The following is a 25,315-nucleotide window of genomic DNA, read 5'->3' as shown; positions in this document are numbered from 1 at the left end:
AAACAAAAATATGAGCGCAGTGAAAGTGCAAGAATGTTTTGTCCTACCAGTGCAGTGAACAACGGATTAATTTACTTCCAGGCACGATCTTTCAAAGAGGGCGGCTCGCCATGTCCGGACCACCGAGAAAGCATCCACGGCAGGGACAGATCGGGATTTCAGAGTAGAAACACGAAGAAGAACATACATACAAAAAAAAAAAAACCCGGCCAAGAAAAGTTAAAACTGAACAGGGAGAATAAAGAAGAATGTGTCTCGATTAATTATAAGTTTTCTGTTGTCTCTCGTTCAATCTGCTCGCGCTGCTTAATCAAAGTGACTCTCCGTCACCGGCAGCTCTCTCACACACGCAAGGGGGCGGAGCTAACCTCCGACCTCAACCAAGTCAAAACTTACTTTATTCTCTATTTATTATTATTATTTAAACACTATGTATGTCATATAAAGGAACTTTATTCACAATTTCTTGTCTCAATCATAAAATAAAATGTTAGAATATAAAATAAACTATTTATAATTTGTCTTAGTGACCTAGTCAGTGAGCTGGGTTACACTTTGCTGCATTAACTTGATTCTCACAGGCTGAAAGACTGTTCTGGCACCCTATAACAAACAACAAAACAAAATTGACTCCAAAACAATGGCAAAAATAATTTTCTTAACAAACTAGAAGTTTTGTCTTGTTTTCCGGTAAAAATATCTAAAAACCAAGCCACTTGACAATGCTTTGTTGAAGCCAGAGAAACATCAGACGAGAACATTTTGTTTTCCATTCTGCCTATTGTTTCAACTACCTGACCCACATAGTCTTTATTTTACCCATAATCAAATCATAAATAAATAAAAATAAGTTACACACAAATCGCCACCTGTCAATAACTTTTTCCGGGGGACTCCGGCATGAACAGGCAGAGTGATTTGTGTCATAATGGTGTTGACAAACTTGGTTGGTAAAAAAGGTGCACAACCAACAGAAACCAACCAACAGTATCTGAGGTTTTCGCTAAAATTACTAAGTACAAGCGTGAAAGCGAAAGATTGAAGCAGTGTACTGACGCTGTGACACATTACCTAATAGATATAAAAGACAGAAGACTCGTTAGATGGAGACAAGATTAATTAAATATCATGTTTAACAACTATAGTGAGACGTGATCCAGTGATGCATTCTTGATAAACTGTCCAACATGCACTGCTCTCTGGGGTTTTGTGCTCAAAGCTCATGCCAGTGTGGATGTGGATCGTTTTCATCCTAAAATGCCATTTTAAAACTAAGACATACTAGTGTAAACGGGCCTAAGTGTGTATTTTTCCCAAGCGGGTTGCTGCTGCGATGGGGGCGGGGCATAGGATCGCCATGCCGGTTCAGCATCATGATGTCTATCGGCCATCGACCCAACCCTATTTGATATATTAACGTAACTTTTTTATTACAAAGCCTTCTTATACTTGATTCTAATTGGTTAGTCGCGACATTCCATGGTATGTTATTCTAAGATAACAACCACTGAAACTAATAACATAGGCTCATCTGGGTATTTCAAATCATCTTGACCATCAGTCAATAGGTTCACATCCATATTTATCCACATTCATTTTTATATGCTTGTCTGTCACACCACGTACTCAACCCAGGCTCATTCTGAAAACGTACCGCTGTATACATTTCTGAAGAGTGGCAAATATATCCCAGGATATATTTGTTTTCGTCAATCTACCAAAGGCCACTGTGTACACTTTTTGAGATCTCAAATCTCTCTTGCAAGTGCCATTCACGCCTGCTGTTCTCACGCAAATCCACCAGAGGCCGCTGTCGACTGACTGACTGACCAATCGACTGACCCACCCTTCTCCTTCCCTAAACCCAACCAATAGTGTTTTCAAAAGCACAAATTGACCCGCCCAACCACTCCCCTAACCCAACTGACAGTTTTAAAAAGTAATGCAGAAAAAGAAAAGCCATCGCCTGATTTTTACCACCTATTCAGTTTTTACCACATTCTCACCCTGTTATTTACTTGTTTATTTTATTTTTTGGCTTCTGTTTCTGTCTTACCTGCTTACTGGAGCTGTTCTTTGCCAGATTCCAAACCCGTCAATGTAGTCAACGCTCTGCATCTCAAGTCCGCCAACTTACATGTCGAGCTACTAAACTAACTGGTAACAGCGGAAAAGCTTTCAATATGGAGGTAAGTGGTCAGCTGGTAGGTGCAAAAAGGAGCGGCATCATACCGCCCCTTAGCATTCATTTTAAAAACAAAATGCAGCCATACGTACTTCTGGCTCCATAATTTGCGATCTCCAGAAATGTATATAGGGCTACATTTTCAGAATGAGCCTATGTTGTACATACTTTAGTGTATGCTCCATTCGGCCATTATGTTTCTGTCAGCTTTGCATTTAATTAAAGATTTGATAGACTATTATGTTTTGTGTTGAATTTTTACTTATTGTAAAAAGTAGGATAAAGTACATTCAGGCAGTTGTTTTTTCACAATAAAGATCTTCAGTGCTGCCTGTTGGGTTTTATTCTGCTGACTGGATGTACTTTACCCCTTACATTATAAAAGAGTAAATTTGTTGTCATTCAAGTAAATGTTAATTTTACGTTTACCTTGGGCAGAGTGATCGGCAGCCGGCAGACAGGTTCTTCTAGCGGACAGTCCTTAACGAATGCTCTATCATCACTCCAGACCAGATCATCTTTGCTGACCTTGAAGAAACTGGCTACACCTTTGTAGTGTGGAGAGCTGTGGTTGCCGAAGGGGTCCACTTCTTTTAATGTCAAATACAGACGGTTCTTTCTTTGGTTGTGGAATGTGATTATGTGGGAATCTGTCTGTTCATTGCCTATTGGCTCATTCATACATACACAGACACATACACACACAAACACACATACAAACACATGGTAAATAATCTGGCATTCTAACACATAACAATGAATGTTTTTATTGAGCGAAGCATTACGGTTAAATTGTAGGATTGTAAAAAAATATATTTGTTGTATTTCTCGATTCACTGCGCTCTTAAGTTTGCGCAACTATGACAACTTCCACTACCGAGACACCTGCAAATATGAAAAGGGTCCATGTTGCATTTGTTCATATTTGAACCAACATAGAGTTAAAACAACCCAACCTTTTTCGAGTGTGGGTCTTAACTAATACAAAATTATTTATGTTAAAGATTAGTTTAGATTGCTGTTGTTGTTGTTGTTGTTGGTTTTTTTACCAGCGCAGGTTATGTTCCCACTGAATCGGATCAGCAGCTGTTCTCCCTCCCTCATGGAGAGTTCAGATGAGGAGTCTGGAGGACCACAGTAACCCTGATCCTGCAGTTCACGCAGTGCCCAGCTCACATCTCTGCTGGACAGGGTCTCCACAACCACACTGCAGGGGTCCAAACGCTCATGATGCAGCATCACTGTCACAGAGAAGCTCTTTACAGCCTCTTCCAGTTCTTCAACTAATGAAGCCAGGCAGGAGGATTTTACAGAGGACTGAAGGCGAAGGACTATTAACCTATGGTTGGAAAACGTTTTTAAAGGTAAAACACATTTCTGATATATTCTGATAAAGACGCACACATGCATTGGTTTTGGATACCTTTCATAGCTTTCTGTTAGCTCAAAACAGACCAAGCTGTTCTGTAGGTTCTTAACACTGACTTTATCCAGAACGTTCCAGTGGTTCTCTGTCCAGCCCAGCAGAGCCAGCTGCTCCTTACAGCCTTTATGAGTTTTTACTGAGGCACCATCAACCCTGTATCAAAAAACAACAACAAAAAACTTTCCGTACCAAAGTCATTTTAGTATCAATATTACGGTATTAAAAAATTCTCCCCATGATTGTAAAGCGCTTCGGGTGTATGACATACACTAACAATATGTAATGATGTAACTACACATTACATTACATTATTACTGAAAAATGTAGACTCAAAAATTTGTTTTGCAGCTTGTTCAAGCTACTTATTTAAAATGAGCTGAATCAACACAATTATTGAGGCATTTTTTCCCCCGACAACTGGTTTTAAGTTCAATACATTTAAATTTGTGAAAACTAGTAAGTTTACCTAATTCAGACTCCCTAGATTTTCACGATTTTTTTTTGGTGATTTTATTGGGATAAAAATGACAGATTTTGTGGTGGTAATTCACAGAAATTTATATATCATATATTATTATTATTTACCATATTAGGTAGCCTACTATGTTAGGTGTGCAATCTGACACAATGATACAAATCATAAAAATAAAGCTTCTTTATTTTGGTCTCTTGTCAAGACAAGATCTAAAACAGATCCAAACCGGTAGGGATTAAGCCAAAGGAAGGTTGTTTAACTCTTATTTGTGTCCACTATCTTACTTTCTCTCTTTCTCTCTCTCTCCCTCTCTCTCCCTCTCTCTCTCTCGCTCTCTCTCTCTCTCTCTCTCTCTCTCTCTCTCTCTCTCTCTCTCTCTCTTTTGCGATTATTTAGCATTTATTTAAGATTTTTGCAGGAATGCAAAAATTTGCGACTCTTTTTGTTGATTTTGCGTTGGATTCAGCGATCATGGAATCGCGATAAACTAGGGGGTCAGCTAATTGACTTGTGTTGGTACAACATGAAGAAATTTTTGACAGAACCCAGCATTTTTTACTGTGTAGTAAACATTTTTAGTAAATTGTGCAAGTATTTTTTTTTAATAATGCTAAAGAAAGAGCTAAATAACAGATAAGATTGAATTCAATGTGAAATTGTGCACTGTAAAACTACAAATACAAAAAAAATTGCTTAGTTCAATGTAAAAAAAAAGTTATGCTAAATGTTAGGGGATGCCAATAATAGACTATATTATGCAGAATTCAAATCAAATGAGTTCCCGAAGTACATTGCTTCTGACTGTTAAACACTAGAACTAGTTAAAATGTGGTTTTGCTCAAGATTAAGAGGGATATTTTATGTGTTAGTGGTTAATATTCTGTTATGTTGGAATTTAAATGAAGTTAAAATCTAATTTAATATTATGTACACGCATTTGAAAATGCGTGTACTCAAAAATATGTTTTTAAACTTAAAGGGCACCTATTTTACCCCTTTGTCAAAATTTAAGATAAGTCATTTTTGTTTTCAGAATGTGTCTGTAAAGTTTCAACTCAAAACATCCATCAGATTATTTATTATGCCTTTCTAAACATGCAGATTTTCAGCTCTGAGCACACTGTAGCTGTTTTTGTTGCCTGTGCCTTCACTGCAAATGATCTGGTTCCCCCCTGCCCACCGTTCCCACATGTGTGTCAAAGCCATAGAGTTTGCTCTGATGGATGTAGTCTTCACCTGCTTCATTTCACATTGATAAACAACACAGTGACAGACAAGAATGGTGCAGATCTCCCTTACTGCAGTAAGAACTTTCCAGTGGTTATTTGATGTGTTTGTTGAGGCGTTAATTCAAGCCTTTCTGCAATGATGAGTCACACACACAATGTCATTATGCGCACACACACGGGCACACAAAAATGACAGGATACACATTAATATTCACTACTGTATGGATATCCGTTATGTTAATGTACAAAATATACCTGATTTAACGCCCACCAACCAGGATTGAAGAGTCTTCTTTTAGAATTATACTGACATGCGGCTGTGGTGATGACTACGTAGCGATTTAACTGATTTTATCACAAACGTGCACTGTTTTAAAATCGTTTTAAACTTGTAAAACTCATTCTCGAGGTGCAGATGATCACTGTATAGACTGATTATACTGTACACATCATTATAGAGTCATGTTAATATGTGGCTGTCAATCAGTTTAGTGGGCGGGGAAAACTGCACACCTACTTCATGTTGCAGTGGGCCTCAATATTGCAGGATTTAGCTCCTATTTTAACGTCAGGAAATTTTTAAAAGAGACTTATTGTGTTTTTAACAGCTTACAAAAGATGATTTTCATCATAGGTACTCTTTAAATGAGAATGTGATAAAATGATTAAAAGCAATCTTAATGGTTTGAGTTAACTTGTTCGGTTTTACAGTGTGAAAATGAATTTCTTGTAAAAAAACAACCAAATAATCTTTGTTTTGAAGCATTTTCCCAGCATGTTTTACAATGTGAATTTGTTCATTCACTGGTTGTATATTTTTAGAATAGGTATGATAAAAAAATAAGCTTAAAAGAACATTATATAAAATAAAAGATTGTACGAATTTATAAGTAGTAGTTGCCATGGCATTTCCAGTGAAGTGTATGTTACCTCATAAGCTGTGGTGAGAAAGTGTTTGATGCTCGAGCAGGTCTGTCAGCATCTTCTGCAGCTCTCCTCTTGTCGCAGATTGGAGGACAGGGCAAGCTGACTGTCAGTGGTCGTCTGAGTTTAAGGTTTGATGGATGGCTGAGGTAAAGCAGGGGGGTTGAGGTAAGAGCTTCATGGTAAGAATCATTTCTGGATTTTAGAGACGATAAAATAAAAGCATCCACTGGCTGTACCTGAGGAGACACAAAGAAAGCCTAATGTTAAAGCCTGGTATTGGCATCAAAACTAGCAAAACTAATTAACCAGTGGTTCTCTTAAGACTTTCCTTTGTGTTTTAATGATAAGTGTTTTAAATTCATGATAAGGTCTGTGGTGAATGTAACTTGGATGCTTTTGTATAACATATAATAACCAAACTGTGCTTATAAGTGTAAATTTTTTTTGGAATTGAGATTCATGAGTCACATGAAAGTGAACATAAATACACTTTTAATTGATATATTGTTCAATATTTGGCTGATGTACAAATGTTTGAAAATCTGGAATCTGAGGGTTAAAAAAAAGAGAAAATACATAGAGTAAAGAAAATCATCTTTAAAGTTATGTGCTTTATATAAAGTGCTTACCAATGCACATTACTAATCAAAAATTGAGTTTTGATATAGTTACAGTTGGACATTTACAAAATATCTTCATGGAACATGATCTTTACCTAATGTCCTAATGATTTTTGGCAAAAAAAAAGAAAAATCTATATATACACCCACGTGGTCCAGGGTCTCTCTCACACACACACGCGCACATGTATGCTATACTTATTTTGTCACAGTATAAACTGTATTTGTATGAGATATTTTAAGTCTGATTTGACCTGTGGATCTGTAAATATATATATATATATATATATATATATATATATATATATATATATATATATATATATATATATATATATATTTGCGTTAGAAAATAACACTTTTGCAGTTTGCCTGAATTCAATTGATGTATTGTACATAGACAAATATTTTAAATAGGATCCAACGGCAGCTAGCATACTGACTAAACTGAAATTCTGAAGTAGAAAGACTTTTTTTCTGTAAAACACCCTCCAGTAACCCTTTCGTCACCTTGGAATTATAAGGTTTTATCTGCGTTCTAAATGATTTTGAAATATTGAGCTTCAAGGTTTTTGCATTCCATAGCAAACAGTGAGTGTGTAACATTTGCTTTTTAAATAGAAAGCCTTAAAATGTAAACAATTTATAAAAAATAAACATTCCATAATGTAAATAAGATAATATTCAATAAGAATATATCAATAACTGAATTTTGACAAAAATGTCAGATAGAACCTTATAATTCTAAGGTGACATTTTATTTACAATAGTTGATTTATTTTTATTGACAACAGGGCAAGGTTAACTTACCATCTGCTAAACTCTGGACTCTTGTTTGATTAACCCTAAACCAGCTCATTATAGGTGTGTCAGTTTCAAAATCACTGCTCAGAGTAAATTCAATAAATTCTTACACTAAGACATTCTTAACGGAATGTTAAAACCATGAACCACCTTGGAAACAGACACCAAAAGCAGAAAGTCACACCTCTTCTTTCTTCTTTTCCTCTTCCTCCTTCTTCTTCTTCTTCATGACTTCTTAATAACAAGTTACATTCTCACTGTTTATTGTTCTCTTTTGGTATATTATTTTATAGATAGTATAATAATATATAGCAATATACAGTTGCAAGAAAAAGTATTACTGCATGTCTTTCTGCATACATTTCACAGTAAAGTAAGAAGTAAAACACTCTGGAACAGGTCATGTTTCAGGGATAGTTAACCTCTGAGCTTTATATGTTTGTGTTTCCTAATATATTTAGACAATTCTTAATAAAATACTATTATAAAATAATGTTTATTTGTAATATTATTTATTTATTTAATCCAATGTTATCTCACAAGGTGGATATGCACCCTGTGAACCAAAGTCTACGGTATATATTATCTATATCTACAGTTGCAAGAAAAAGTATCTAAACCCTTTGGGATTATTTGGATTTCTGCATAAATTTGGCAGACAATGTGTTATGTTCTTCATCTAAGTCACAACAATAGAAAAACACAGTCTACTTAAGCTAAAACCACACAAATATGATATGTTTTTGTGTTTTTTTTTAAATTGAAAACAACATGTAAACATTCACAGTGCAGGGTGAAAAAGTATGTGAACCTTTAGGTTTAATAGCTGATTGACCCTCTTTTTGTAGCAATAACCTCAAACAAACCTTTCCTGTAGTTGTAGGTCAGACCTGCATAATGGTCATGAGGGATTTTGGACCATTCCTCTTTGCAAAACCATTTCAGTTCAGCAATATTCTTGGTATGTCTGGTGTGAATCATTCTCTTGAGGTCATACCACTGTATCTCTATCTGGTTAAGGTGAGGACTTTGACTGGGCCACTCCTGAAGGTGTATTTTCTTCTGTTGAAGCCATTCTGTTGTTGATTTAGATCTATGCTTTAAGTTGTTGACCTGTTGCATCACCCATCCTCTGTCGAGCTTCAGTTGGCGGACAGATTGTCTTAAGTTTTCCTGCAAAATGTGTTGATAAACTTTAATTTATTCAATTTATTCAATCCGTCCAGACCCTGAGGCAGCAAAACAGTCCCAAACCATGATGGCTCCTTGACCATATTTTACAGTTGGTGATGTTTTGATGATGTTGTGCTGTAGTTTTTTTCTCCACACATAGTATTGGGTTCTTTACAAACAACTCAATTGAGGTTTTGCCTTTCCAAAGAATATTTTGCCAGTACTGCTGTGGAACATCCAGATGCTTGAAAACATGCTGCAGTGTTTTTTCGGACATGAATTCCAAAGCAGTGGCTTCCTCTGTGGTGTCCTCTCATGAGTTCCAACCTTGTTTAATGTTTAAAGTCTGCCTTACAGTGGACACCCGGGCATCAAAGTATTTAGAGATACTTTTGTAATTTCCAGCTTCATGCAAGTGAACAGTTCTTGATTGTACTGTAGGTTTTCTGGTTCACATCACGCAATGCTTGTTGAGAACAGCAAAGTCAAAACTGGTTTGTGTTGATTTTATAGGGCTGGGCAGCTTTAACAAACACATCCAATCTTATCACAATAATTGAACTGGTTTGTTTGGCTGGTTGGCTGACTGCTGGCTCCAATTATCTGTTAGAGAAATCATTAGCCTAGGGGTTCATTTACTTTTTCCACGCTGCACTGTGACTTTACATGTTTACAAAAAACATGAAAACATATCATATTTGTGTGGTTTTAGTTTAAGTAGACTGTGTCTTTCTATTGTTGTGACTTAGATGAAGAACAGAACACATTTTCTGTACAATTTATGCAAAAACTTCTTTTTTGCAATTTCTTGCAACTGTTGATATAGAAAATATATAGATTTTGGTTCACAGGGTGCATATTCACCTTGTGAGATAACATTGGATTTAATAAATAAACAATATTACAAATTAACATTATTTTATATTAGTATTTTATTAAAAATTGGCTAAATAAATTAGGAAACACAAATATATAATGCAAATATATATATATATATATATATATATATATATATATATATATATATATATATATATATATATATATATATATATATATATATATATATATATATATAATATAATAATAGGTTTACTGTCCCTGAAACATGACCTGCTTCAGAGTGTTTTACATCCAACACTAATCAAACACACCTGAAATAGCTGATCGATTTTGACCAGAAAAAGCTACAGCAAGCCTGAAATCATTAGCCTTTAAAGCATAACAGCTAATGCTAACGATGCTTCTATGGCAGTACACAGGGAAGGAGAGTAAAACTTGTCAATTGATTGGTTAAAGCCCCAGTCAGATCACATGATTTTTTTTTGTCCGTTAAGAAAGTCACTATGTCAGATTCTGAGATTATTTTTCTTGATAAAATCTTGACTTTTTGTGGGTAACAAATTCTTGTACCTTCATCAGTCATCCTGTGACGTCTACAACAAGTGTTATTTCCCATATCAGTCACAAATGTTGCCATAACTATATTTCATATCTTAATTTCAATTTTTTTATTATCTTAGTTCAATCTCAATAAACACTGATGCTTGAAGACAACTAATAACTACATCATTTAAGGGCATTCGTTGTGACATTAATAGGATCAAACGTATATTTGCTTTTTAATATTTAAATATTTTCTTATCTAAATGTATATTTTCCTGCCATGGGTTGTTTATTCAACACTGCCTCGCCTGAACTTGCCGCAACTGAGAAGGCGAAAATGAAAGCACATCAGCTGCAGCAAGGAAAATCAGATGCTCAAGACAATCTTTAAAATAATGACATGAAAAAAATGAGCAAATATATAACTGAGATTTGTGATACAATCACAGCGAAGCATTCATTAAATCCTTATTTTCCAAGGAGTGAAACAAATCATCCACCCACACAGCTAAGTAATGAAGGGGCAGAAACAAAAATAAAATTCATATAATTTCTCTTGTAAAAAATATCTTTTTGAAACTAATTTTGTTTGAAACGAATCCTAATTTTAATGTATCTTTTGTTGGTCAGTTATCTAGATAAACATGAATAACGGATAACATTTGAGGTGGAGCGCTTCAAAACAAGTCTGCTATATACACCGAAACATGAATTGCTTTGAGATCGTGTTGGTTTGTTTAATAAAATAATAATCTAGCCTAAATAAAATTAAAAGTGAAAGATTCACCGTTTCAGAGACAATTTCTGGCTACAGGACAGAAAAAAACTGTAGGATTATTACAATTACCAACAATTTCCTCTAAAAATTATTCTTGAATCCCTAAGTGGTTCATACAAAACATATTTTATCTTTCACACATATTGGTAGGTTTTTTGTGTGTGTGGATATGTTTATTATTTATTCATTTAATCATGGTGAATAAGTAATGGTTGCTTCACAACAGAATGGGGAATTAATTGGGGCACATGGATGAAATCCCACCAAAATCAACAAAATTGCCCTACAAATTCAAGATATGGGGAAAAATGCTATTATAGCTGTTGCAATTAAAATAAAAAGTAAAAATTAATGAAAAGTATCATTAATCAATAAGCATAGGGCATTCGATTTCTTTTTTTTCCACAGTGGTGAAAATAACAATCCAAACACACACACACACACATATATATATATATTGATCTATATATATTGAGCTTAAGAATGATCGGTCAGAGCAGAGGTGTGCTCTAAGGAGTGTTTATTGACCACTCCTAGAAATAAAGGTGAAAAAAGTTACTGTGGTGGTTTCTTTTTTAAAAACAACACTTTAGTGTGTTTAGTGTGGAAACAGCGGTGTAGGCAAAACCAGACACTTTAAACCCAAGCATTTTTCATGTGTTCAGTGTTCTATTAATCAACAGTACTTATTTTTGTTTTTCAGTTCCCTGAAATCAATTTGAGGCAGGTATAACTCTTAATGGACCCTGCTTCACAACCATTTATAAACCAGGCAATCATATGCAATTGAATTTATGTTGGAGGTTGAGGAAAGGTGGCTTTATAAGCAGCTTCATTGTAGTGCAACATACAATTTTCAAAGCCTGCAATTATCTTTAGAGCCAACATTTAAATAAAGAAAATACATTTAGAGATGTCCTGCAAACATACAGAAATTTCACACTGCCGCACAAAACAAATATTCTTTCATTTTTTTTATTGACATTTTATGTAAGAGCTGACAAGGCCATTTCTAAATATAACATATGTCTTACGAGGGGCGTTACTAGACATAAAGCTTTACTGGGGCATGCATATATATATGTATATATATGTATATATATATATATATATATATATATATATATATATATATATATATATATATATAATTTTTTTAAATACAAAACAAATATTTATTATAAATAAAATAAAAAATAAAAGTATTATTGTTATTATACAGTACAATTAATATTCTAAATAATCTTAAACAATGTTAAGACGCAACTGGAGTGATGCTAAGATCACCAGTAAATTGGGTCTAGCGATACCCCTGTGTCTTACAGTATTGCCTTTATAAAGTACTTTAGCTGTGTGAAACAGCTGATATATGATTCTTATTATTGCAAATGGATATTTCTTACCATATAATTGATATGTATTGTCTTAATACACTAGTTTATAGTGCAAATATCTTACTTTAATATTCATTCAGTCATTTTCTTTAGGCCTAGTACCTTATTTGTCAGGGGTCGCCACAGCGGAATGAACCGCCAACTATTCCGGCATATGTTTTATCCAGCGGATGCCCTTACAGCCACAACCCAGCATGCATTTGGAAAAACCCATACACTCCTGCAATCACACACACTCAGACTATGGCCAATTTAGCTTTTTCAATTCACCTATAGCGCATGTGTTTGGACTGTGGGGAAAACTGGAGCACGCAGAGGAAACCCATGCTAACACGGGGAAAACATGCAAACTTCACACAGAAATGCCAACTGAACCAGCTGAGGCACGAACGAGTGACCTTGCTGTGAGGTGACAGTGCTAACCACTGAGCCACCCTCTACGTTATTTCACTTTGTAATTATTCTTTTCTTTGGGGCTCAAGTGGTGAGCCCTATTGTAATTGTTTGAAAAGTTCAAAGGTCACCATTCTAACCTTAAACTAATCAGCAGTCCAAATCGTAAATTGTGGAGATGTAAAACTCTGCTAGATGTTAGTACACACCCCATTCACCAGAATCAGGCCTGATGATGGCTCTACAGTGGCCAAAACACAAAACAATCCTAAACTATTGCCGCAGACTTAAATGTCTTTAATCTTTGTAATCCTTGGCTTATGTCTTGCAGTTGTCAAGCGTCTGATCTGGCCGCCACCATGGTGAAATTTCAATGTATTTAAAATTCTTTGGAAAAAAAATGTGCAAACTAGTCCTTGTTTTTTTGCTGAATCATCATAATGAAATTGGTGTGCTTAAACACTTCTAATACCTTCTAAACACATCTAAATATCAAAAGTTATGAAAAATCTGCTGTAAAAAAAGTAGTTTTAACTGAGGGACAGGTAGTTTGGCTTACTCGAAAATTGAAATGCAGTGTCTTAATTCAAGTAGGGTTGTCACGATACTGTAATTCGAAACCAATTGATACTGACATTTTAAAAACGTCCATTTCCCATGAACATTTGAGCGCTGTGCAGCATGTTTTAAAACACCACCGTTTAAAACACTTCAGTGTTCTTGAATGTATGGTTACACACAGTAAACTGGTGAGACCAGAACTGATGACCTTCACAGCCAATCACAGTCATTTCACGTAAACACAATGGCAAATCAGTGGTGTTTAAGCGCATGCTCAACAGCACTCAAATGTTCACGAGAAAGAGACTTCAAAATTTCAGTATTAATTGATATCGAATTCCAGTATTGTGTCAACCCTAAATTCAAGGTGCCACCAATGTCTACAGCAGTTATTAGACAAGGTAAACAGAGTCCAATTGGTACAACTCCTGTGAGCTTGATTAACTCATGGACCTATGGTTGTGAGAAACCTAAAAGAAATGGGCAGCCAGGGGGAGACATTTCATTTTATGTGTATAAGTGACTATATTGCACAAAGTTTCGCACATGCTTGCATATCATATGTTAGGCCTCCTCAATCTGAACAACTTTGCCTCAAAAACTACTTGTTAATGACATTCATGGAGATTGGGCCATAGGTGGCAGTATAACAGACTGTCCTGGCAAAAAGTTATCAAAGGATTTTTCAGAGATCTAGCCATCACAAATAACTCACAATTGAACTTGATGTACAACATGCCAAAGTGGACATGAGGCTATATTTCCTCAACACAATGTCATAGTCAGACCATTTTTTTTTTCATTATGCCAACCGTGACCCCATGTTACCAGCACCATTTCAACACAGTGCCACCTACCACTAGTTGGGCTATATCTCTTTAAAGCTTTGCGGTATTTAGGCCAAACTTGGCATTTATTTTGATAACCATGACCTGTGGTTACATTCACTCTTTGGCACACTGTCACCTAGTGTTTAGGTGAACATGAGGTTATATCTCCTCAACACATTATTGTATTAAAACCGGACTTGGAGTTTTTGACAACCATGGGTTTTTTTTTCATAAACCTACTGTGAATAAATTGTTAAATTGTAACTTGCAGCTAGAATTGCTTCTTGCAGCTATACTTATAAATTGGAGTTCTCATGCATTTACAGAAATTAACTTTCATTCAAAATAATGTGGATAATGCTGGTTTTAATGTAAGTCCTCACATAAGGTTGTGATGCAGCCTGATTGAAAAGAAACTGTAAATGTACCATCACTTGAGCAACAACTGGTGTGGTGAAGGATCCAGGCAAGTAGTCAAGGCATATTCTGGAGTCCACACTCAGTTTGAGAGACAGTCCGGCCTTAGAGACTGTGAAGCTCTCTGTCCTCAAACGGGATAGAACTGCAAACACACCAAGAGTATACACCCGCACTACCGCAAATGAACCCTGTGGAGAAAAAAAATACACACCACCATTAAACACCACCAAAATCAAACAAACAAATAATAATAAAATAAACAAATAAATTGGCCAAGTTCTCACCCAAAAGTTAAAATTTAGTCACCCGTATGCTGTTCCAGATGGCAATTCATTGCCAAGGTAATACAAAAAATGAAAATAAATAATAATAATATTAAACATAGAGACCACTTTTATATACGACCCAGTTATTGGTGTTAACCTGGCACTTGACATCTTAAAGGGTTAGTTTGCCCATAAATGAACTAAGACGGGAATAGAAGTTAAGATATTTTGTATAAACTCAGATCTCCCTGTTCCTTCATAGACAGCAACAGACACAATAATACAGCACACAGCAGCAATGACTTTTCTCTTCTACTTTGCTTTTGAAAACACGGTTGGGTTTAGGGGTTGGGTGGGTCAGTCGAGATCAAGTTAATATATTATGTACGAACGACAAGTTGATTGGCTTTTCTTATAGGTTGTTGAGATGGACAAGAAATGAACACAGTGGCCTCTGGTGGACTTATGAGAAATGGTACATATGAAGAAACGTTCCCAGTTATGTATTTGAGATTGTCAAAAGTGTACATGACACCCTCTAGTGCAAGGCTATTCAATTAGTTTGTCACGGGGGCCAGTTCATGAAAAGCATCCCAAATGAGGGACTAGAGAGATATGACTTGCAATATGAGTGACGACACAACAGCATATACAGTAAGAGCCCATATGCTGTATTTTTGCTCCTTAGGACACCCATGTTGGCTTTTTCTACATTAAAATGTTTTTATGTTGTATTATGAAACTACAAAACATCACGGCATTGTACAATGTGGCTTTTTTTACAAACATATACAAATGTTGTATTTCGAAGCACAACAAAAGCAGTGCATTGCTTAAGTAGGCTTCTTCTGCATTCAGACACGTTCATATGTTATGTTTTAAACTGTGTAACAATTAGAGATTAAATGATTATAGATTTTGGTTGTACGATTATACAGTCTGAAGAATAATCCTGGTTTCACGGTTATCACGATTTTATGCATTTATTAAATTTAAAACACTACTAGTTTAGACAAATCACAATAAACTGCTTATATTTTAAAGTGTTGTTTATAGCTGCTCAGTAAGCAAATACAGCACAAAATATTAATAAAAAACAAACAACAGTCCATTTCTCTCTTTGGGCTTAAAAATTAAAAAGTTTTTGATTTAAACTTGAGTGATGATTTCACAATAAAAATAAACAACATAAAAATAAGAATAAATAAAAAATAGTATTTGTCTAATGTTAATTTAAGCTTTATTTTAGCTCAGAATTTAAATAAACTGTTGTTATTATCTGCGTTCATACATGCATAATCATTTTAATAATTTGTAATAATTCGTCTAACGTATATCTTTCGTTTACATTGCACTGAAAGCCACGCACAACTCTCACCACTACAGCGTGATATTATTTCTACTGTGTAATTAATCTGAGTGCGTCGGTCCACTTGCGAGCCATGCCCGCACCGCTTCCTATATGCGCGGGTCTCCATTGGAAATAATAAACTTGCGTTCGGAAAAGACGCAATATGTGAACGGCCTGCTGATAGAGTTAATCCAATGTGCGTGCATATTAGCCTCGGTATAAGCTTCGGCATAACTTTGTTTAGTTGTATCAGTTTTGTTCCGTGCAACAGAAACGCGGTGTTGAGAAGCCTTTACGGTTAATTAACCGTAATGAATTAAAGCACGGTTAATAGTGAAATCGGCTAATCATTGCATCCCTATTAATGATATCAATGCATTGCACAAAAGGCCTTTTCTACAAACATAAACAAATGTTTACGGCTGCCCGTGCCACTCACTCGCTTAATGTCAGGTGACTCACGCTCTGTGCAGCCTTCAACTGCAGCTCGTGCATGTCACTTCATAACTATAGCGGCCGTTTTCAACTGAAATAAATTTATTTTTGATGTCTTGGTCACACTATTTTGAGGGCCGGAACATATTGCCTCGGGGGCTGTGTTCGGCCTGTGGGCCGCCAATTGAATAGCCCTACCCTAGTGGCTTTGTGAAACAAAAACAGCAAGAAGACATAGTCCAAGATACATACTTCTCAGTTCTCAAAAGTATATCCCTGGGCACATATTTCTAATAAGCCTGGATTGCTTATACATGTGTGGAACAGGTTGAGGGTGAGAAAATAATGGTAGAATTGTAATTTAATCCTTTAAACAATGCATGGACACATAAAAAGTGTAAGTGTAAAATAGAAAATTGAAAAAGCTTTATTACAGACCCGTTGTCCTTCAAAAAACCCTTCAGTAGACACAGGTGTGACGTAGCTGACTCTTTGTCCTGGATCCACCACTTTCACTATGATCTCTCTGTAATTCCCACGGTAACTGGCCTGGAATGGCACTGCTACCGTGAGTGGAAAGGGACATTTAACATGGCTGTAGGTTTGTATGCGGAGGACGGCGCTGAGCAGCTCTTCTGATCCAGACACTATCAGAGAACTTAGACCGTCCACCAACTCACAGCTCATTGCACTCACAATGTCTGATGAGGCCATTATATAGCAGAGTTTAGGAGACTTGGAGGATCCAGCTCTGTCTGCAAGTCTGAAAAATTGCCAAACACAGTTGTTTAAGGTATTAACAGGATTAGTTCTTTATTAGTTGTATTTAAACATTTAAAAGGTTTTCATCAATAAAACAAGTTTGAAATCCTGTTTTAGACACATGAGATCAAATCTGTAGTACTACTTGTTTAATTTCAGTAAACCCCATTAATGAATATTGCTTAAAATACTGTATATACTGGTAACAGAAAACAATCACGCTCAGCCACAGTGGTAGTTTAAAGGGTCACGAAACACCAAAACACATGTTTTGAGATGTTGACAGTCATATATATGTCCCAGGTTGCTAAAAACACCCTTAAGACACATATATTTAGCTAACAATTTAAAATTGGTTGTTTTTGCATTGTTTTGAGTGAATTTGCTTTTGTGCGGTTTTAAATTTTTAGATTAAGTTATCATTGAATGATTGATTGTTAGATAAGCAGCCTGTCACCCAAATCCTTGTTAAGCAAGAATGAAAAAAGAGTGAGATGGGAGATTAAGTTAGATTTATTTGCTCTAAAAAAAGATTCTTTAGATCACATTATAATTAAAATGTGTAGTTTGTTTTACTTTGTGCATTATGCATTTACTTTGTGTATTTGATGTGCTTTTGTACTTTAGTTCTACTTTGTTTTGTCTCAATAACACCAACACAAACAATATATTATTTTGAAATGTACTGTATCTTGCTGTAGATGATGTGGAGCCAAACAGCTCATTTAAATCATCATTCCCTTATATGTTGACTATATACAACTGAACGCAAAATGATTAGCCCTACTGTAAAATGTAATTCATTTAATTCTTTTAAGTGCTGTTTAATAGAGAGAAGATTTTTAAAGCACATTTCTCATCATAATAGTTTAATTACCAATAATAATAAAATAAATAAACAAAACTTATTTACTTATTTCTTTTGTCTTTGCCATGATTACCAGTACATTTTATTGTTAATAAATGTTTAAAAAGGCTCAGTATTTAGCACTGTAACCTCACAGCAAAAAAGGTCGTTGGTTCAAGCCCTGGCTGGGTCAGTTGGCATTCCTGTGTGGAGTTAGCATATTCTCCCCGTGTTGGCGTGGGTTTCCTCTGGGTGCTCCGGTTTTCCCCACAGTCCAAACACATGCGCTATAGGGGAACTGAATAAACTAAATTGGTTGTAATGTATATGTGTGAATGTGAGAGTGTATGGGTGTTTCTCAGTACTGGGTTGCAGCTGGAAGAGCATGTGTAAAACATGCTGGATAAGTTGGCGGTTCATTCCGCTGTGGGAACTTTGATAAATAAAGGGACTAAGCCAAAGGAAAATTAATGGATGATGTTTTAATTAGTATTCAGCTTAAAGTGTCTTTTAAATGCGTAACCAGGTTAACTAGGCAAGTTAGGGTAATTAGGCAAGTCCTACAGTGTTTTTTTTTTATTTGGTACCCATAAGTCTAATAAATTAAATAATAATTCTTTTAAGGGGGATAATTATTATAATTTGAAGAGAATGGTTAGCTGGCAATGGTCCAAAGAGGTGCAAAATGGTAACATAAGGGGTAAAAAGCATAAATCCACAAAAGCATAATGAATAAGTAATGAATAAGAAAAGCATAAGCAATGGTAAGGGCAGGCAGAAGGCAATCACAATCCAAAAAACAAACAGACACAAAACAAACCAGGTAAGAACAGAAATAAATCATGATGCATAATGTCAGAATGAATAGATTTTAGAGGGTTCATATATACACACACACACACACACACACACACATATATATATATATATATATATATATATATATATATATATATATATATATATATATATATATATATATATATATATATATATATATATATATATATATATAAAGTTATTAATACATAACCCAATAAAGGTTAATAATAACCCAACAAAGCACCAAATATTTTTAACTCAACTATTGGGATAAATAAATAACACAGTTTTTTAGAGTGTAGCTTGAGTGCCCTCTATTGAGCCTGGTGGGTACTCCATTTAATGACCGTAACACTAATATTTTTGCCCTTATATTATTTTACCTTAATTCATTCTGTTTTATCCTAACTCCTGAAGAAAAAAAATGTTAAAAAATAACGACACAGTGGCGCAGTAGGTAGTGCTATCACCTCACAGCAAGAAGGTTGCTGGTTCAAGCCTCGGCTGGGTCAGTTGGCGTTTCTGTATGGAGTTTGCATGTTCTCCCTGAATTCGCGTGGGTTTCCTCCCGGTGGTCCGGTTTTCCCCACAGTCCAAAGACATGCGGTACAGGTGAATTGGGTAGGCAAAATTATCCGTAGTGTACAGTATGTGTGTGAATGAGTGTGTGTGTGTGGGTGTTTCCCAGAGTTGGGTTGCAGCTGGAAGAGCATCCACTTCGTAAAACATGTGCTGGATAATGTGGGGGTTCTTTCCGCTGTGGCGACCCCAGATTAATAAAGGGACTAAGCCGAAAATAAAATGAATGAATGAATGAATTATTGAATAACAGGAAGGCTAATACAGTATGTGTAGACTTACCCAACAGTGACCAGTGTCTGCTTCAGCCTTTCACCCTCCTCTCCTTTACTTTTCTCTCTCTCCTCTCCTTCTTTTTTTTCATCCACTTTATCATTCATATTCAGACTCTCCACAATATTTTCATCCGCTGAGTCTGTTCTTGTTTGTGAGATCTCATCTCTCCTATTTCTGTCATCCTCAACCACAGTACAGGTCTTCACTGCATCTGTAGGATCATCTGTGAGCCTTATAGACTGAACGTTTGCAAGGCTGTGATTCTCATGAAGCTGCTCCAGTGGTTTATTTGTGTTACTGGATTCTGTTTTCATGTTGTTTGCAGTATTCAGACGTCCAAAACTGGTTGGATCATCTGTCTCTTCACTGACTTCAGAAAGAAAAGCAATACCAGCATCGAGCCTCCTGCTCATTACACTCAACTGATTTATGATGGCGTGGACATCTTCCAGAACATGAAGAATCACATCTGTCACATGGTCTTGAAATAAAGGTGATCCATAGGAAGCATCTGAAAATATAGAATATGCACATCATAAAGCAAAAAACTATTGGATGGCTTATTTTTTCTTTTACTTTTCATTAAGTGGACTCAAGAAGCTTAAGGAAAATGTAAAGAGATCAGTTTTTTTCAAAGACCAAAACACTCATTTCTTTATAATACATCTGCTTTGAAATAAAAGGTTTAGTCTAAGTTTTTGAAATACTTTATTAAATCCCAAACATTTTCGCTCAAAACAATAAAAAAAGTCATATATGTACACTCACTGACCACTTTATTAGGTACACCTGTCCAACTGCTCGTTAACGAAAATTTCTAATCAGCCAATCATATGGCAGCAACTCAATATATTTAGGCAAGTAGATATGGTCAAGACGATCTGCTGCAGTTCAAACTGAGCATCAGAATGGAGAAGAAAGGGGATTTAAGTGACTTTGAATGTGGCATGGTTGTTTGTGCCAATCAGGCTGGTCTGAGTATTTCAGAAACTGCTGATCTACTGGGATTTTCATGCACAACCATCTCTAGGGTTTACAGAGAATGGTCAGAAAAAGAGAAAATATCCAGTGAGCGGCAGTTCTGTGGGCACAAATGCCTTGTTGATGCCAGAGGTCAGAGGAGAAAAGCCAGACTGGTTCCAGCTGATGGAAAGGCAACAGTAACTCAAATAACCACTCGTTACAAGCGAGGTCTGCAGAGGAGCATCTCTGAATGCACAACATGACCTTGAGGCGGATGGGCTACAGCAGCAGAAGACCACACCGGGTGCCTCTCCTGTCAGCTAAAATCAGGAAAATTACAATTCGCATAGGCTCACCAAAATTGGACAATAGAAGATTGGAAAAACGTTATCTGGTCTGATGAGTCTCGATTTCTGCTGCCACATTCAGATGGTAGGCTGGTGTTGGTGGTGTAATGGTGTGGGGGATATTTTCTTGGCACACTTTGGGCCCATTAGTACCAATTGAGCAACATTTTCAACGCCACAGCTTACCTAAGTATTATTGCTGACCATGTCCATCCCTTTATGACCACAGTGTACCCATCTTGTGATAGATACTTCTAGCAGGATAACACACCTTGTCATAAAGCGTGAAATGAATCATCTCAGACTGAGATCAACATGACAATGAGTTTACTGTACTTAAATGGCCTCCACAGTCAGCAGATCTCTATCCAATTGAGCACCTTTGGGATGTGATGGAACGTGGAATTTGATTCATGGATGTGCAGCCGACAAATCTTCAGCAGCTGTGTGATGCTATCATGTAAATATGGACCAGAATCTCTGAGGAATATTTCCAGTGCCTTGTTGAATCTATGTCACAAAGGATTAAGGCAGTTCTGAAGACAAAAGGGGGTCCAACCCGGTACTAATAAAAAATACATAACAAAGTGGCCAGTGAGTGTATGACATGCACTTCAGACGAGACAGAAAAGAATGTTCAGATTTAGCGCCATCATGTGTTTATATGGTAAAATACATTAAAATAATAACTAAAATCTTCCAATTTAAAATACATTTAAAATAAATGTCTTTTTTTTCATGATAACAAATGCTTTCATGATAGCAAACCCTGGACCACAAAACCAGTCTTTTTTCGCATCAGTATATTTTAACAGCAGCCATACATATATTGTATGGGTCAAACTTAATTTTTTTTTTTTTATGCCAAAAATTATATTAAGGAAAGATCATACTCCATTAATATATTTAAAAATGTTCAACTGTAAATATATAACAACAAACAACACAAAAACATTTTTATTAATAATGTGCATTGCTAACCTAATTTGGATAACTTTAAACACAATTTTCCTCATAACAAATTATTATAATGTGTTAATTTGATCAGTTCCTCCGGGAGCACGGTCCAAAGGCATGCGCTGTAGGTGAATTAAAAAAAACTAAATTAGCCATAGTAAGTCAGTGTGTGCAATGAAAGAGTGTATGGGTGTTTCCCAGTGCTGGGTTGCAGCTAGAAATTATAGGCTATTCCAATGATATTCCGCTGTAGATAGTGAGTGAGTAATTTGGTGAAGAATTCATAATTTTTTTTTTATAAATCATTATCAGTGTTGAAAATGTATTAATTTTTTATGACAAAAACACATTTAAAAAAAATTATAGGATACAACACAATGAGATGTTTGTGTATAACATTAGATTAGTCAGTACCAAAGCCAAAACTAGAGCTAATATAAGAAAAAATAACTTACAACCACAGTCCTATAAATAGTACACCCAAATGAATATGTCAAGGAAAAATAATACATGGTGACATGGTGGTGCACTGGGTAGCACGTTCGCCTCATAGCAAGAAGGTCACTGGTTCGAGCCTCGGCTGGGTCAGTTGGCATTTCTGTGTGGAGTTTGCATGTTCTCCCCGTGTTGGCGTGGTTTTCCTCTGGGTGCTCTGGTTTCCCCCACAAGTTCAAAGACATGTGGTACAGGTGAATTGAGTTAGCTAAAATTGACCATAGTATATGAGTGTGTATGTATGGATCGTTCCCAGTGATGGGTTGCAGTTGAAAGGGCATCCGCTGCGTAAAACATGTGCTGGATAAGTTGGCAGCTCATTCCACTGTAGTGACCCCAGATTAATAAAGGGACTAAGCCGAAAAGAAAATGAATGAATGAATGAAAATAATAAATAACATTTTAAGTCATTTAAAATTAAATTTACATCTTTAAATTAAAAGAAACAAAAAAATATGAAATTTATTAGTTTGTTTTTTTCCTTTGCAATATATTATTATCTTTCTATTCCTAATTATGTTTGCTGATTTTATGACATGGTGCATTATTCTGCTGGAAGAAGCCATAAGAAGATGGGTACACTGTGGTCATAAAGGGATGGACATGGTCAGCAACAATACTCAGGTAGGCTGTGGCGTTGACACGATGCTCAATTGGTACTAATGGGCCCAAAGTGTGCCAAGAAAACATCCCCAACACCATTACACCATCATCACCAGCCTGAACCATTTAAAAAAGGCAAGATGGATCCATGCTTTCTGACCCTACCATCCAAATATTGCAGCAGAAATGGATACTCATCAGACCAGGCAATGTTTCTCCAATCTTCTATTGTCCAATTTTGGTGAGCCTGTGCAAATTGTAGCCTCAGTTTCCTGTTCTTAGCTGTCAGGAGTGGCACCCGGTTGTGCCTCAAGGTTTCACATGTTGAGCGTTCAGAGATGCTCTTCTGCAGACCTCGGTTGTAACGAGTGGTTATTTGAGGTACTGTTGCCTTTCTATCAGCTGGAACCAGTCTGGCCATTCTCCTCTGGCCTCTGACATCAACAAGGCATCCGTGCCCACAGAACTGCCGCTCACTGGATATTTTCTCTTTTGCGGACCATTCTCTGTAAACCCTATAGATGGTTGTGCATGAAAATCCCAGTAGATCAGCAGTTTCTGAAATACTCAGACCACAAATAACCATGCCATGTTCAAAGTCACTTAAATCCCCTTTCTTCTCCATTCTGATGCTCAGTTTGAACTGCAGCAGATCGTCTTGTCCATGTCTACTTGCCTAAATGCATTGAGTTGCTGTCATGTGATTGGCTGATTAGAAATTTACGTTAACGAGCAGTTGGACAGGTGTACCTAATGAAGTGAGGTGAGTGTGTATATATATATATATATATATATATATATATATATATATATATATATATATATATATATGTGTCTGTGTGTGTGTGTGTGTGTGTGTGTGTGTGTGTGTGTGTGTGTGTGTGTGTGTATGTATATATATATATATGGAAAACACTTATTATTACATTCATTCATTTCTTTTCGGCTTAGTCCCTTTATTAATCTGGGGTCACCACAGCGGAATCAACCGCCAACTTATCCAGCATATGTTTTACAGGTACGCAGTGGATGCCCTTCCAGCTGCAACCCATTACTGGGAAAGGAATACATTTAAAAAAATCAAATTTTATTCCATTTTCTATTTAATTTCTCTTTAGATATATGTACATGGATGCTAGTGAAGCTATAGTTTGCGAAAGAGAGTCAGAGAATAAAGAAAGATCTCTCAGCACTCACCCACATCAGCTGTTGTTTGCGGCTCTGCATCTGGAAATGTGTGTGCCAAATCGAAGCACATCCTCTGCTCAGTGAGTGCGTTTGCTGTAGAGCACAGAGTCTCTCTCAGCTCACACACTCTCCTGGTTTGAAACTCGCCAAATGTTTTAAGGAGCTGGAAGAGCATTGTATGAAGTCCGGCTGAGTCTCTACAGCCATTAGAGAGTCTCTCATGTTCTGCTGCTTCTCTTGCTTCCTCTGGTTGTAGAAGTCCTCTCAGTTCCTCAATGGCTTCTTCTAAGAGCCTGAGCAGTTCATGATCTCGCGAGAGTGAATCTACCATATTTTTAAGTCTGTTCACTCAGAGCTGCAAAACAAAAACTGAAGATTTGATTGCTAGTTGTGAATTGTCAGATGTTTTTTTTCTCCGTCTGGTCTTCTCTCACAGTAAGTCTAGTATTTACCTTCACAGGCCTGTAAAAATAGGGTCGTCATGGCAAACTGAAGGCATTGATTGGCCACAAAAGAGTTTCTTTAGAGATGGACGGCTCTAAAGAAGAGGAATGTTTGAATCTGTCGGCTTGTGACCCAAATGAGGTACAGACAGAATAAGGTATTTTGCATATAGAAATAATATTCATTGTACAATTACAATAGAAGTTTAAACTTATTACAAATAATCATTATTAATAATCCTTATTTTGTTTAAATGTACTTATATTTACATATTTGTCACCTAAGGTAGCTTTAGTGATGCTGTTAAATAAAAAAACCTCTTTAACTTCCACTCTAGGAAAGAAAAGAAAGACAAATTTGTGTGGTTTAATAGTACTTA

The 25,315-nt window shown here is 36.1% G+C and overlaps 1 protein-coding gene across 1 annotated transcript; it reads right to left on the bottom strand.

Annotated features, from left to right (window-relative positions):
- Positions 1-531: 531 nt before the first annotated feature.
- On the bottom strand, positions 532-24,716 carry dthd1 (death domain containing 1). The gene is made up of 9 exons (XM_056460795.1): positions 24,502-24,716; positions 19,946-20,450; positions 17,092-17,416; positions 14,610-14,789; positions 6,246-6,478; positions 3,609-3,764; positions 3,235-3,524; positions 2,615-2,850; positions 532-603 (listed from the first exon to the last, which is right to left on the bottom strand). The coding sequence occupies exons 1-9, from the start codon at positions 24,665-24,667 to the stop codon at positions 532-534; spliced, it is 2,163 nt and encodes a 720-aa protein (XP_056316770.1). The 5' UTR covers positions 24,668-24,716.
- Positions 24,717-25,315: the final 599 nt, after the last annotated feature.

Source organism: Danio aesculapii, chromosome 7 (genome assembly GCF_903798145.1).
Source record: "Danio aesculapii chromosome 7, fDanAes4.1, whole genome shotgun sequence".
NCBI lineage: Eukaryota > Metazoa > Chordata > Actinopteri > Cypriniformes > Danionidae > Danio > Danio aesculapii.
Note: the sequence above shows the minus strand (reverse complement) of the source record. Positions and strands in the feature narration are given on the sequence as shown.